This window comes from Sinocyclocheilus grahami, unplaced genomic scaffold (assembly GCF_001515645.1).
Source record: "Sinocyclocheilus grahami isolate Dianchi unplaced genomic scaffold, SAMN03320097.WGS_v1.1 scaffold358.1, whole genome shotgun sequence".
Classification (NCBI taxonomy): Eukaryota; Metazoa; Chordata; class Actinopteri; order Cypriniformes; family Cyprinidae; genus Sinocyclocheilus; species Sinocyclocheilus grahami.
The window spans coordinates 1374607-1390122 of record NW_015505537.1 but is presented as its reverse complement, the minus strand read 5'-3'; the positions used below and the strand labels follow the sequence as shown (position 1 = coordinate 1390122).

General features: G+C 36.8%; 1 protein-coding gene across 3 annotated transcripts; it reads left to right on the top strand.

Moving 5' to 3' along the window:
- Positions 1–13127: 13127 nt before the first annotated feature.
- ddx28 (DEAD (Asp-Glu-Ala-Asp) box polypeptide 28) lies at positions 13128–15062 on the top strand. 3 transcript variants are annotated; one of them, XM_016229811.1, is made up of 2 exons: positions 13128–13174; positions 13397–15060. In XM_016229811.1, the coding sequence occupies exon 2, from the start codon at positions 13461–13463 to the stop codon at positions 14994–14996; it is 1536 nt and encodes a 511-aa protein (XP_016085297.1). In that variant the 5' UTR covers positions 13128–13174; positions 13397–13460; the 3' UTR covers positions 14997–15060. The 3 variants fall into 3 exon arrangements, with proteins under 3 accessions (XP_016085297.1, XP_016085296.1, XP_016085295.1); XM_016229810.1 differs by having other exon boundaries at positions 13145–13351; positions 13412–15060; XM_016229809.1 differs by having other exon boundaries at positions 13145–15062.
- Positions 15063–15516: the final 454 nt, after the last annotated feature.

Below are 15516 nucleotides of genomic sequence, written 5' to 3'. Positions count from 1 at the left end.
CCAGCCTGGTCTCATGTTTATACGTAGGTATTAATACGTAACATTTACAAGCACAAAACGTACACTTTTGTACGTTTTTAATCATGCTAAAACGTACAATTTAGACGTATTTCAACGTTTAAAACGTACAAGCTAAAAAACGTAAAAATATTTACGTATCTTTTATATCATTAGATATTCATATCAATGCATTTTTTAAAATCATTTTATCAATAAGCGATTTAGATTTTTAGACCCCTTAACCTACCCCCAAACCTTAACCTACCCATTTTATAGCGATATATAAAGGATATAAAACGCAAATGACCGAAATACGCAGGAAAATAAAACTTTTAGTAACAATATAGCATTAAAATATATTTATAGTCGCTAATTCCACTCCTACCTATGATCCTAAACATTTCTGTACAGTATAAAAAACATGACAGACAGATAAATGCAATTAATGTTACAATAATTTATTTATTGCAAAAATGTCAAAAGCAGTACTAAAAGTAATCCAAATGACGATGCGTTGCACCCGCAGTCCTCTCTGGCGGAATACAGTAGGTTTGTGTGATCCAGAGCAGAATTTATGTTGTTAATCGCTGAAAATATTCCTACGGAATTTCTCATTGCAGGAGGCTGAGCAGGTCTTCCTTTCTGGTCCGGATTATCATTACAGGTCAGAGTAGAATATTAATTATTTTTGCACAATGCCCAGTGCACCTTTTGTTACTGATATTTCTGTTAACCCAACAGTGATTGTTCTCTGATAACTATTTCAGTGAAGTGAAAGATCTTAATAGAAGGATTGACAGTAGCACTTTATATGAAGCCTGTATTTATAATACATTATACGGTTATTCTTAAAGCATTATAAGGAATGAATAATGCATTATAAGAAACCTTATAATATGTTGCATCATCTTATAAATAATCGTAAGAACAGTTTTAATGTATTATAATACTTATGTGGTTAAGCGTATGATGATTTATAACACACAATGAACACATTGCATCCACTTAAGTTACAATGGATTATATTTCTCATAGTCATAATACATAGATGTATTATAGGTCTCATATCTTGCCATTGTTTAAGATCTGCATAATAACTTAGTATATCTTATTTGTGTTTTTACAGTAAAATAACAAATACAAAGTCTTCATGAAAACATTCCAAAATGCTTTAATGTGGTCTTATTATTAAGTGCTCTTTGTCTGCTTTAAGTGAAGTAACTTCACTGTACTTAAAGCAGACAAAGACCACTTATAAATAATAATAATAATATTTTTTCTCAAACAGCCATAAGATCTGATATCAGATCATATGAATGTGTACACATTTGTTGTACACGTTTTGATTGTAATATCAATTTGATTATTTTGATGGTAGCTTTTAGACAACTGTTGATAAGTAACTCTGTGACTACATGTCAACTAGCAGTCATTAGAGTATTAGTAGACTGTATGCTAAATATCTGCTAACATTTTTTTTGATGGTTCCCCATCAGATATTCTACTCACTGTAAGCAACTTTGCAAGTACATCAACTTATTCTACCAACCCTAACCTTAAATAAGCCTACTAATACTCAAATGAGAGTTAGTTGACATGTAGTTGCAAAGTTGCTTAGTCAATAGACTAAAGGGGACCATCAAAATAAAATGTTATCTAATAAAAATACACGTTGCATTTTTTCATTTGAATGTATCACAACTGATCTTAAACTAGCTCACAGCAAAATTAATATTAACCTCGCAGGAAACACTTAGAGAGCATTATCTCCTTTGTTATGGAGTGATGGATCACACCCATCATTTACATGATTTTATATTTTATCAAAGTGTGTAAAGTTTGTGAGTTTGTGATCAGTCAACACAATTTCATCAATTTAATGCATTTAAATCACCAATTTCACAAATCAGAATTGTTTCACGAGGAAAATATAGTATCTAATGCAGAATTATAAAAAGAATACCCAGAACTTATTTTTCATAACCTGACATGTTGTCATGGAATAAAACAAAATAAGAGCAGAAACATCAATAACAATACTTACGAAGCACATCCTGTAAAATTCCTGAAGTACTGCAGTGCAAACATCAGATGACTATGAAAAAGAAGAGACAGGTTATAGGCTGAGGGTAACAATCATATGCAAATCATGATTTAAAGATGACAGCAGTCAACATGATTTAGGAATACCTTTTAATCAACTTGATACAAAATTTCAAGAAAAAAAAACTTTTTTTCCCTAAAAAATTAATTTTGTCACAATATTTGAATTTCTATCTTCGATATGATAATTTGAAAAGTATAGATATTCGGTACAACAGGGAAGAACTGCAGAATATAATGTCATACAGATATTTTTTATATTATTAAACATTTTTGTCCATCAATGGTGATAATCACTAGGCTAATTTCTAATGAAGAGACCAATTTATATGACGGATTTTAATGTAGGCTTTTATACATATGTAAACATTATTTAGTTACCATTATAACTAGCTATCTCACAAATTTTTGCTCTCTCAGTGTTTTTTTAATTTTACAGTGGGGTAACTTTGATGCAGTAGCACGAGATAGCTTGATTTCAAACGTTGAATTGAATAAAAAATTACAAGTAAGCAGTCAGTAATAAAATAAGAACAAATAAAGAAATTAATAATGATAGCACAAATAAAAAATTAAATAGTCAACAATCAAATCCAGCTAACGGAGTTAGCGACGTACGAAGGACGGGCACCTGTTGCTCCTGATGATAAACAAAATGATTGGTCTGTGCAAGAAAATGACACTTAAAAGCATTTATCAAAGTAGATCCTCTCTGAAAAAAAAAAAACTAAAATTAAATAAATGACAGTTAAGTCACAAACATGGCACTTGTAACAAACAACTAAATGACCAGTAATGTTACATATATACACATACTGAAAAGGAGCGAGGAGAATATTACCAACTTTAATAATCAAAAGGAAACAGAAAAACACACGTAACAAGGTTGACATGAACAATTCAAGACAAGGGGGAACAGAACATGACATTACTCCCCCCTCCCGGAAGGCGCGTCCCGCGCCGTAACAATACCACTGGGTAGAGTGGGGGGGGCGCCCTGGAGGCTGGTGCAAGACAGGGACACAGGGAAGGCCTCCAGGGCGGATCAGGCAGTCTGAGGAGCCATGGCACATCAGGGGACTCGGGAGGACATGGCGGAGCAGGCGGTTCAGGTTGCCATGGCGGATCCTCCGTGACCTTAGCCGGCTTGGCTACCACGGCCACGGGCATATGTCCCCCCATATCCCCCCCTCCCCCCCAAACATTTTCTTGGGGAAAATTAGGAATTCTGGGGGGTGCTCTGGAGGAGCGGGCACTGGAGGGCGCTCTGGAGGAGCTGAGTTCTGTGACACAGGAAGCTCAGGAGACGAAGGAGGGCTGGATGGGATCAGCGGAGGCGAAGGAGACTCAGGAGCTGAAGGAGAGCTTTTTGGAGCGTACTCTGGAGAGAGAATAGGGGCCCCGAGAACTCCTGAGGCAGCGCCATGTCCAAGAGTGCCGAGTCAGCGGCAGCCGGCGGGCTGGTTCTGGATCGGGGCCGGACGCTTTCCAAACACCGGGGGATCCCTTCCCTACAGCTTAGTCCAGTGGTGTTTAGTAAAACAAAAAAACTCATGTAGCAAGGTTGACATGAACAATTCCAGACAAGGGAGAACAGAACGGGCTCGAACTATATATAGATAACGAGGGACAGACAGGTGAGGATGATAACTGATTACAAGGAACAGGTGATATATATATATATATATATATATTATATATACATGCATACACACATGCATGCATACACACATACATACATACATACATACACATATACATATATATATATTCCATCAATCAAAAATCACAGTGAACATTAAACAAAACAAAACCAAAAATGCATAGAGCAGTGATTTTTATTTATTTATTTATTGTGTATTTGTTGGCCACTTGTGCAATATAGTTGGCCAAGGAGTTAAATGGAAACACCACCAAGTACTAGCTATTATTTTAAAACAGTTTTTAAGACTGTTAAAGTCTACTAATTAACTTATAATTAAATAAGATTTAATGTTGTTTATACTCCGCTTGAGGAGGTGGGGGTGAGGGGTCTATCTGCTATAGATTCAACTGAAAAACACCTCAGAATGCCTGTCGTTTCATACTGCCTGCAAATTACCGTAATTATCATAAAAAGCATGCATACTATTTTCGCCGCAAACGGCTTGACTGTAGTTTAGCACTATAAACGATCTGTTCTAGCATTTCAGCAACAATTAAAAATTTGCATTAAACTCAACATTTTGGTTAAAGGGGTCATATGATGCGATTTAAATTTTTCCTTTCTCTTTGGAGTGTTACAAGCTCTTGGTGCATAAAGAAGATCTGTAAAGTTGCAAAGACTAAAGTCTCAAATCCAAAGAGATATTCTTTATAAAAGTTCAGAGTCAGTCACGCCTACCTAAAACGGCTCGTTCTAACACGCCCCCACATATCTACATCGCTATGTGGGAAGATTTGCATAACGCCGCCCAAATGTTCACGCAAAGAAAGAAGGTGTAACTTTTATTCTCGCTGTAGTATTGTTGTTGCCGCCACCGCCATGTCATGAAGGCGCCATTTCATTACACCAAATACACAAAATAATGTTCTTTTTAGCAACATCATATGACCCCTTTAAAATCAAGTAAACATACTATTTTTATAGTGAGGAATACTATTTGAATTTATAGCTTAAGAACAGTAGACTAAATGTTCATATGAAAAACCACAATCCTTTCATAGTTATAACTGGAAAACCTTGCTGTACTAAATGCGACATGGGTTAAGGTACATCATATAAATCATTTCCATTAGATTGTACATCGTAATGTTCACACCAGCTAATTTATCCCAAGGATTAACATTTTAATTAGCAAAACTAAAGGCGTTTCAATTAAGAATTTAAATGCCATTGTCATTTCAGTCATGTAGGAGATTAAAAGAGAGTGTTGTGACATTTATGAAGGATATCAAATGTACTTTTCAGCAGAGGAGATTTTTGTGCTCTTGTGTCTGCATATGTCAAAGTGAAGATTGAGGATTTCTGTTATTTTCTCCAGAGATTTTACAGAATGTCAAAGAACTGACAGATCAATTTACTGTGAAAAGAAAGAAGAAAAACAAACAGACAAGACTTTTTCTGGATGAGTGTTAAATTGCATTTACTGTCATCATGGTTGAGCAAAGCTAATATCTGCAGGACCGCTTTAACCAGTACAAGGTCAGCCACTCATTTTAGTCATCCCTAACAGACTGATGCTAATTCAGATTACCAATTCTAATATAACATTTCAACATACACGTCAAACAGATTTAGAAATATTGCTTAGATATATGTAATCCTCTTAGAGCCTAATCTGAAGACTGTGCATAGAATATTTATGCAAATGTTGCTCTCAAAGAAAAAGTTAACTTAATTTGAATCCATAGACAAACTATTCTAATCAGAAACCCTTCCACCTTGATCATAATAACCCATGCATCTATTAGGAATTACTTGAATAAATAATTGAATATGGATGATAATGTCATTGAGCTAAGTTTACATAAGATGATAATGAAAAATGCATCACAATGAATTATAATTCATCGATTTTCTCTGTCTCTCTATTGTGTCTGAAACTTGGCATGACAATGAACAGTACAAAAGACTATTTTTATGGAAAATAGAAATTAGTCATTTTACTGATATATAAATGCACTGACAACAATTTCAGGGTAAAGTGCTGTTTATGAAGTGCATTAACAACTGGGCCTGGCATCTGTTGAGTTCATCATGTGGAGAAAGCACACAAGTGGAAGCAGCACAGGAAATAATAATAATAATAATAATAATAATAATAATAATAACATTCAGTTACTTGGGTTATGTCAGTTTAAAGTACGTTGCCCTGGAGACAGAATGTCATGAATCCACCCACAACAAATTTTACCAAGTAATCACAAAAATCTGGCAAGCATGCAGTGCAATCACAAACAATAAAGGGCATTAGCCTTTCAGTGAGGAAAACAGATCAATTCAGGTAGCTGTAAACAAAATTGAAGTCAGAGGCATGCCAGTCAGATTTGAATAAAAAACAAAATGCAGACCTTGAAATGGCAACTGAATGTGACAAAGTGAATGACTTACAGAGATGCACATCTGAGTCCAGTTTACATCATGTCCCAGAACCATCGCCCCTTTGCTTTCCCTCTTTTTACTTCCTACTTTTTACTTCCACGGCGATAACCCTCCAGCATAAGGGCCTGATGAAATTTTATTTTCGGATCTCCAGATAGTGCCATGCAAAGATTTGAGTTCTATGGCAATGATTTTCCTCCAGCCCTCCCAACTACAACTACTACAAGTGAGCCGGAATAAAGAGCAGTGATCTGTAAATGAAGAGATGATGGCACTGCAGAAGAATCCATCACACTGTCTGGCACAAGCTATTTAAGGTTTGAGGTCTACAAACAGCAGCACAAAACCCATCCTTCACACGTCTGCCACAGATTAGAGCTCTGCCCCAAAAGACCAGCTTCTTTAAAACCAAAAACTATTTTGGTCAACCAGCTTCTTGAGAAAGAACATGCTGGTTGACCAAACTAGCACTAACCAGCATAAAGCTACTTGAACTATTGGAAATTCATATGCTGGATAAAGCTGGTCTCTTTTTGGTGTGCCATTAGCAGCAGTAAAGCGCTGACAAAGATGGACCAGTCAGATGTGTTGGTCCTGCTTTTGTTTTGTCACCCAAAGAAAGTATACAGAGCTTGGACAGTCATCAGTCAGACTGGACTTCTAAAGCATTTTGTGCAAGTCCACTAGTTCCAGGACATGCTGGCACATGACACACCAGAAATGAATGATATTTGGTTCCATTAATAGTTCTTGTGTGTGGGGGAAGAATACCAAGCTAAAAACTTTGACATATATTTGACTACCTTTGTATGTGGTTTCGATGATCTGATCGCAAAATGTTTTAGACTCTGTCTCAACTTGTATTAAGCGCTGACAACTTGTGATTGGACCACAGAAAACGCTTCTTTATACCAGATAGAAATAGTAAGGCTTCTGACAGGAGTTTCCTGCGCTAAATGAATGTGCAACATGCTACTGAATCTATGTGTGAAAACTCAGTGTGTTGAGATCAGTGCAGTTAGATTACAAAACAAATTACTCTTATGATTCAATTATTTTTAATGAATCAAAAACATACAGCACAACCAGTGCAGTCTGATTCCCAAATGAATGACTCTTATGAGTCATTTCTTTTTATTGAACCAAAAACATACTCCAACCAGTATAGTTCAATTGTCAAACAAGTGACGCTAATGAGTTGGTTCTTTTCAGTGAATCAAATACATACAGTAGAAGAGTCATTAAAAAGTCTGTGTAACATTTAAACACATCTTTTGCAAAAATGGCTGTAAATATACTTATAATTTGAATGATTAATTATAATTCCTTATTTCTTTCCCAGATATTTGTATCTATTTATTTTTGTATTTATTTAGTTAGTTATTTTGTTCAATTCTAATTGAACAAGCTTTTGTTGAAAATTGTCTAAAGAGAAATCAATAAATTATACTGATGAACATGTTGTACTCCTCAGGATCCATACATGACATACAAGTCAACATTTGTGAGCTTTTCCAACATGTTCCAATTAAAATCCTATCAGCTATTTTTCCACTTCCAAATTCCCTATTAAAGTCAATTCTTCATCATTATGACATGTCACTAGAGCCTTTTACTAATAATAATAATACTTGTATATAACAATTGTATATAATAATAACAAGACATGGCAATACAGCAGCAACCAATACTCTCCAGACAACAATGCAAATCCCTTTGATATCTAAGGCGCTGTATCTAAGCTCTGGGCTGAACAAGCTGCATTATATCTGACATCGCATGTGGCGTGCATTTGGCTGCAGCATAAAATGAATGCTAGAAAGGGGTCGAGGATCTTACAACGGAAGCCACAACCAGAGCTAGTTTATACAGAAAATAAAATCGTTTCTGAGAGAGAGAATGGTAAGAGCTGTTGTGAGAGGTGCTAGAGGATTGTTAGTGTGAGGGGGCAGCATAAGCTGTGGTTCTTATTGAGCACACAATTCATCCTGTGTAATGGACATTATGTTGATGCAGCATCATTACTGTGAGGCAGTCATTAAAGCTCAGAGTCTCATGGGGATGCTGTGTTTAAGCTGTAATTGCTATGAGCCTCAACACGAACAAACCTTTTCAGAGGCATCAGTGTTAATCTGAGCAGTTTTTGCTGTTGTCTTATTGCTGTTCAACAATAAAAAAGATTTAGGGGAAGGAGAAAAACACCTTTAAACAAATCAGACTGAGGGGCTTCACTACACAGTGTTAGTGATCTTAGAAAGTGACTCAGCACAATGGCAAGATGTTTGTATACGGAAAACAAATGTGTTCATATAGGCTTAAGATAACAATACTCCTGCGAACAACATCATTTTGTCATTCGAATCACACATCATAATTGTTTTCTCTTTCATGCACCCCTCTAAAACCGATAATGTGTGCAATGTTCTCCGAAACACATTTTGTTCAGTGTAATTTCCTTGATCTGATATCCAATGCCATTCTTTCTGCAACTGCCCAGGTATCATTATTTATAAACCCAGAGAAATCCAAATATTGAGTCTCTGTTTATTTGGATAGAAGAACGGGTTTTTATTTTATGCAGAGAATATAATTAATGCTGGTGGCGGTGGCACCACTCTCCGAGACTGTGACCGTGTAATTAGCTTGAGTGTCGATAAAACCCCACAAGGGAAAGCAGATGGAAAGCAGAATGAGACCGAGGAGTGAGAAGTGGAAGTTCTCAGGACAAACCACAGTCAGGACTTAAGGACTCCAGAGACGCATCTGATTTTAATCAGTGGCTGATTGAAAAACAAGACACTTGAACGAAAAGCAGCACAGTATTTGTAACTTCATGAAGAATACTGAGAATACTGTGTCATTCAAAAAATACTCTGCCTAAAGATCTAAAATCATGTTAACCTGAGATAAAATTAGTTTGTTACATCCATATCAAACATCTTCTGTGTCAAATATTCAATGACAAATTGGGGGAAAATAGTACCTACATGGCATATTTTCCATCTGAGGCATTTCACCAGTCATCAGTTGTCTGAAGGCAGGCATATCCTGGCATTATAATGCAACCTGGGCACTTTTACCTGCATTGAAATACAACATGGAAATTCAATTTAGCGGTGAAAATTCTGTAACAGAACAGGCCGTTTTAAATCACTTTTAGTTTTAACATCAAATGTTCACTCCCGCATACAGCTATAACAGCCTGCCATTTGCAGGAAGACGGCCCTGCAATGCAATAAATATTCAATATGATATTTCAGACCTGACAAATAACACTGCCATTTCTGAGACAGATTGTTCAGGAATACAAAGAAGAATCTGATGTCTGGAGCTTAAATATAAGAAAATATTCAAGAAATTTGGCTAACATTAGTTGTAAAAAATTACACCAAACTGACATTTAAAGTTTGGGTATAGCATTTGTCTTTTTCTCATTGGTATGATGTATTTTTAAAGAGACTGAGGCAGATGGAGTGTGTATTGAAATAACTGCATTGCAATAACCTTTCTGTGCTCTCTTTGCTTCTGCCTGTCAGTTACTACTAAGTGAAAACACTGAAGTGAAACACCAATTTATTGCGAGACCTGTGGCTAAAAGAAGCAAGAAGCTGTTTTGTTTGTGCAGATATAAAGCAAAGAAAAAAGGTGACACTGCTCTTATGACTATGTTTCTGACACAGTGACAAAGGCCATTGAACATTCTAAAATGAATGAATAAACCAACCAACAAACAAACAACTAAATCTATTTAACTTTGCTGAATTTTGAATAATGTGATCATTTGAGACTGCCATATAATCTAGACTTAAAAAAAAAAAAAATTCACTTAAAAAATTAAATTAAATTCATTTAAAATAAATGTTAACATATTTAACAACCAATGATCCAATGATAGGATTTACTAAGCAACACAGTCAATAAGTCTTGCTCTTTCAAAGTGCTTCTCTGTCCTTCAGTATCCATTACAAGCAAAGACAAACACTCAATAGGGATTCTTCTAACAAAAACAAAAAAGGCTACATAAATAATCTAGACTTATGACGCTCTCTCTCTCTCTCTCTCTTTCTCTCTCTCACACACACACACACACACACACACAGAGAGAGAGAGAGACTCGTGAACACACTTGGCTTTCTAATACTCACACCAGGAGTTGTTTATCTCCCTTTGCAGACACAGCTGAACGTCTGTGATTATCTGAATGCATAGGTCAGTGGCAGCACACCTCTGTGGTTTCAGGCTGGAGCAGAGATTAATGAAAGTGCCAGGGGCACAAAACTAATTTTCAGGTAAACTGTTGATTACATTTTCCTTGAAATGAATATGCACCCTCCGAAAAAAAGATATAAAGCTGTCACTGGGGCATGTTCTCTTTCAAATGGTATATACATACCGTTTAGGTACAATTATGCATGCTTTCGGGAATAATATGTACACTCTTTCAATATGTATCACATCTTATTGGGCTAATGAATTAATAAAGGTAAGGTGCACCTTTTGAAAGGGTACCACACCAGTGACAGATTTTTGTACCATTTTCTTTTTTTTCTGAAAGTGTGTATATTGTACAGGTGAACATTTCTACCTTTAATTATCAGTTGTGTCTGTGTTTGTGTTAGTCATAACGTCTCAGTTACTGGGAAAACGGGTCTCAAACATTGATTTAAATGTACATGTGTTTTAAATCAGATAAATCAAAATTTTCATGTCATAATTGCTATTCAGAACCCTATATAAAATTTGATCAGATTACTAAATGAATCTGAAGTCCGAGAATAAGGAACACTAGTTTTGCACTGCTGCACCTCTATTTGAATCTTTCACAGCAGCTCATTCATGCCATCCTAAAACCACTTTTATGTTGAGTAAGGTCTGAATCATTCAGGCTCATGAGTACATTCAAACATCAAATATCTTCCTTTGAAATGAAGAATGGAAACCTGTGACACAGATATAGGCAGTTATAGGTGTAGCTCCTTAAAATAATCAGTGACTCCAGTGGTTTAACATCAATTTTATTAAGCTACGCGAGTGCTGTTTGAAAAAAAAGAAAAACAAAAAAAAACATTTACCACTTACAAAATATTAATCTCTAACACACGTTCAGAGAACATCACAATGCATGCATGTGTTGATGCGAAAACAGATGTTGTTGTGTGAACATGCATTGAATATTAATATTTTGTAAATAAAGTCATGAATTGTTTTTTGCACAAATAAACCACTTGTGTTGCTTCATAGTATTGAGGTTAAACCATTGGGAGTCACATGGATTAGTTTTATGATTTTCTTTGTTCCTTTTTTACTTGGAAATCAATCAATTCAAAAGTCTGAACCTAACCAAAATAGGTTTGCTTCGATTTAACTTTTTCCACTATAAACGTACTGTATTTATAAAACACAAGTAGCATTCATTTGAATGTATCGAGATGGAAACCAGCATTCCAGTATTTTTGGAGGAAGTTGAATCTGCACAGCCTTTCCTGCTCTGTGAAACAACTATACACTAAACTTTACTGTTTGCAACTGGACACAACTGATTTACATATCCTGCGATTTTTCATCTGCACTCTTAAAAATAAAGGTGCTTCATGATGCCATAGAAGAACCTTTTTGTCTAAATGGTTCCATAAAGAACCTTTAACATCTGAAGAACCTTTCTGTTTCACAAAAGGTTCTTTGTAGTGAAAAAAGGTTCTTCAGATTACAAAAAGGTAAGAAAGAGATGGTTCTTTAAAGAACCTTTGACTGAATGGTTCTTTGTGGAACCAAAAATGGTTCTTCTATGGCATCGCTTGAAGAACCTTTTGAAGCACCTTTATTTTTAAGAGTGTGCTGGATGTTGTGTTGACTCAAGCACTGCTGTACTGTGTTGCAAAGTCGAAGGTACTGACTCAACTTCACTGACATTTAGCGACTTACACACAGGACATACATTCACTGACATGTGCAGGACTTTAAGTATTACAGACCATTTGATTAGCAGCTTTCATATTATTTCTGATAACAGAAATGCCTATAGTGTGCCTTCATGATTTATTTTAAAAGTGCACCTTCCATGAAGTAAAGTGGCTTGTTTGTTAATAAAGAACTGGTTTGTTAAAACAACTGTTTGCATTTTGCCTTTATTTTTAACTTTGTAGAATGAGCAGAATGTGATCCCAGACTAAAGTTGAATTTAACTTTATGGATTGTTTTGATTGTAATCTGTTGTTTTCAAAGTAACTCTGCAAGTTGTTACAAATTATTTCCTGACAGTTACTATCAACTCTCCTAATTTAACCTGGTTGAAGTGCAGTAGTATCAACTCCGTACACTAGAGTTAAAAATATCTAGAGTTAAAATACATCTTAATAGTGTTAAATTGTCACTCTTTACTCTGGTGCTGAAGAAAAATTAACTCCCTGTGGTGTGGACCAGAGTCGTTTTACAGTGTAAATATAACTCTGTTCTAGTGTTAAATCAGTAACACTTTTAAAAGTGTACCTTAACTCTGAAAATATTGGGACATTATGTTCACTCACACAGAGTTGATTTTAACTCAAAGAGTTGAATGAACACTGATGAATTTGTTGTGTAATAGCATAGCCTAATAATCTCTGCCATATAAAGCCCCCTCTATTCAATATTGGATAATTAAAAGATTTTGACATTTCAACACAATCAACCAATGCCCTAGAATAAAGAATTTAGTTAAACTCTTAAAAAGCTTCAATGCTTTCAGCATTTCTTAATCTTTCTAAATCCCATTTCTAGATTGTACTATTTTAGACGATGATTGAAACGTTGTATTGCCAGCAACATCCTGTGTTATTGCTTCCATAAGCTGAATCTGTTAAATGAAAAAAATGCAATATATAGCAGAAATGCTTTTTTTTTGTAATTAATTATTTTTTTCAGAAATGGGGCTTTAATTTTGGCGTGACGGGCTTTTAAACGTCATCATTATGCGCCCGGACGAACTAAAAGCATGGGTGCGTGAGATCAGTGTTTTATCGCATTTGTCACGTGAAAACATTATTTTTAAATACGTTTGCGTATTAAACAGGACATCCGAGATTCACTTTCGCGTGTACTGTGGAAGTACCTCGTATGTACAATGCAGTCAGTGAAGATCGGACGCTGTGCCTTTCTTTTTTCTAACCTCTCGCAGGTAACGCGCAGTTCTTGTAGTTCGCAGTTCGGCTGGGGACAGATCGCGTGCCTTAGCGCGGGTGTACGCAGAGTGACAACCGCTAGCTCACAGCCTGTGGTGATCCGCATCCCGAGACGCATGCAAGAACATATAGAGAACATCAAACAGATGCAAGGCAAGAAGTTTGACAGGCTGCCAACAGTCAAGCCTGGAAGACTGTTGATCAAGAGCAAAAACCCTCAGCTAAACCAATCTGTCGGCTATACACTTGGGAAATTTGAACAACCTGTTCTGACATCCAAGGGATGGAAGAGTAACAAAGCGTTAGGGGATTACTTTTTCATAAACAGTATCCAAAGTGCTCCACCATCTGTCCTCAAGCAGAAGGACAAGGGTGATGATAGTGCTTCCGCCCCCCAAAAGACATTTCATAGCTTTAATATTTGTCCAGAACTGGTCGAGACTTTACACAGTCAGAATATAATTCACCCCACCACAGTGCAGATCCAAACCATTCCCAAAATACTGAAAGGACGCAACATTCTCTGTGCTGCAGAGACGGGAAGCGGAAAAACACTCGCTTACCTCCTTCCCATCATCCACAGGCTGCAGGCAGACGGGCAGGAGGAGCCCTTCACAGACTCTGAGAGAAACATTCATGCTGTGGTCATCGTGCCATCACGGGAACTAGCAGAACAAGTGACATCTGTAGCGCGGTCGATCTGCAAACCATTTGGACTTGTGGTCAAAGTCGCAGGAGGTGGGAGAGGTGTAGGAAACATCAAAGCTGCATTCACTCACGGTCAGCCGGATGTTTTAGTGGCCACTCCTGGCGCCCTACTAAAGGCCCTCTGGAAGCGGTTCATTAACTTGAATGAACTAAACTTCCTAGTCATTGATGAAGCCGACACTATGTTTGACGAAAGCTTTGCAGGCATGCTTGAAAATATTCTTTCACATACTGAGGTGGCATCCAGGCTCTCTGAGACGGTTGGGCTCGTCCGTAAAGCTCAGCTGGTTGTGGTGGGAGCCACATTTCCGGGTGGCGTAGGAGAAGTGCTCAGTAAGGTGACTGACCTGGCTAGCATGGTGACCGTTAAAAGCCGGATGCTACATCATCTCATGCCGCATGTAAAGCAGACATTTCTCAGGGTCAAAGGTGCAGACAAGATTCTAGAGCTTCAGCAGGCCCTGAAGAAGGCCGAAGTGGAGCATAAAGGCGTTTTGGTGTTCTGTAACTCTGCTTCCACTGTGAACTGGCTGGGCTACTCACTGGAGGAAATGGGTGTTCATCATATGAGGCTCCAGGGAGAGATGCCTGCGACTATGAGAGAAGGAATTTTCAGGAACTTTCAAAGAGGGAATGTTGATGTTCTGATATGCACTGACATAGCTTCAAGAGGTTTGGACACACAGAGAGTTGGACTTACCGTCAATTATGACTTCCCTGAGACCCACACAGATTACATCCACCGGGCAGGGCGTGTGGGGAGAGCCGGTGGCTCCGAGGGAGGGGAGGTGCTGAGCTTCGTTACTCACCCGTGGGATGTGGAACTTGTGCAGAGAATAGAGACAGCAGCCAGGAGGAGAACATCTTTACCAGGGATGGAATCAGAAATTCAGAAAGCCAGCAATAAAACAGAAAGAGAGATGAAAGAAAAGTTAATAAATTAAGATCTACACTTTAGCCTTACAAAACAATGAAATGTTTATTGTATATTTGTTGTATTAAACCTTTAAAATAAACATTTAAAGAACAGTTTGTTCTAAATCTTATGTTCAAATGGGATAGTTCACCCAAAAATTAACATTCTGTCATTTACTCATCCTCATGTTGTTCCAAAACTATGACTTTCTTCCTTCTGTAGAACACAAAGATATTCTGAAATCTCTCTCTCTCTTTATTATTTTGGATAATAAATCCTTGATTTTCATTGTATGGTCAAAAACATTTGAAAGCTTCTTCAAAATATCTGTATATGTGTTCTGTACAAGAAAGAACATCATATAGATTTGGAATTAAAGAGTTCTTTGTATATTTGTTGTATTGAACCTTTAAAGGACTAAACATTTAGAACATCTTGGCCTAATGCTTCTTTTCACGCTTGTATTAGACATCTTATGATCTTAAAGGGCTAGTTCATCCAAAAATGAAAATTCTGTTATCATTTAGGCTGTGTCGGAAATCACATAC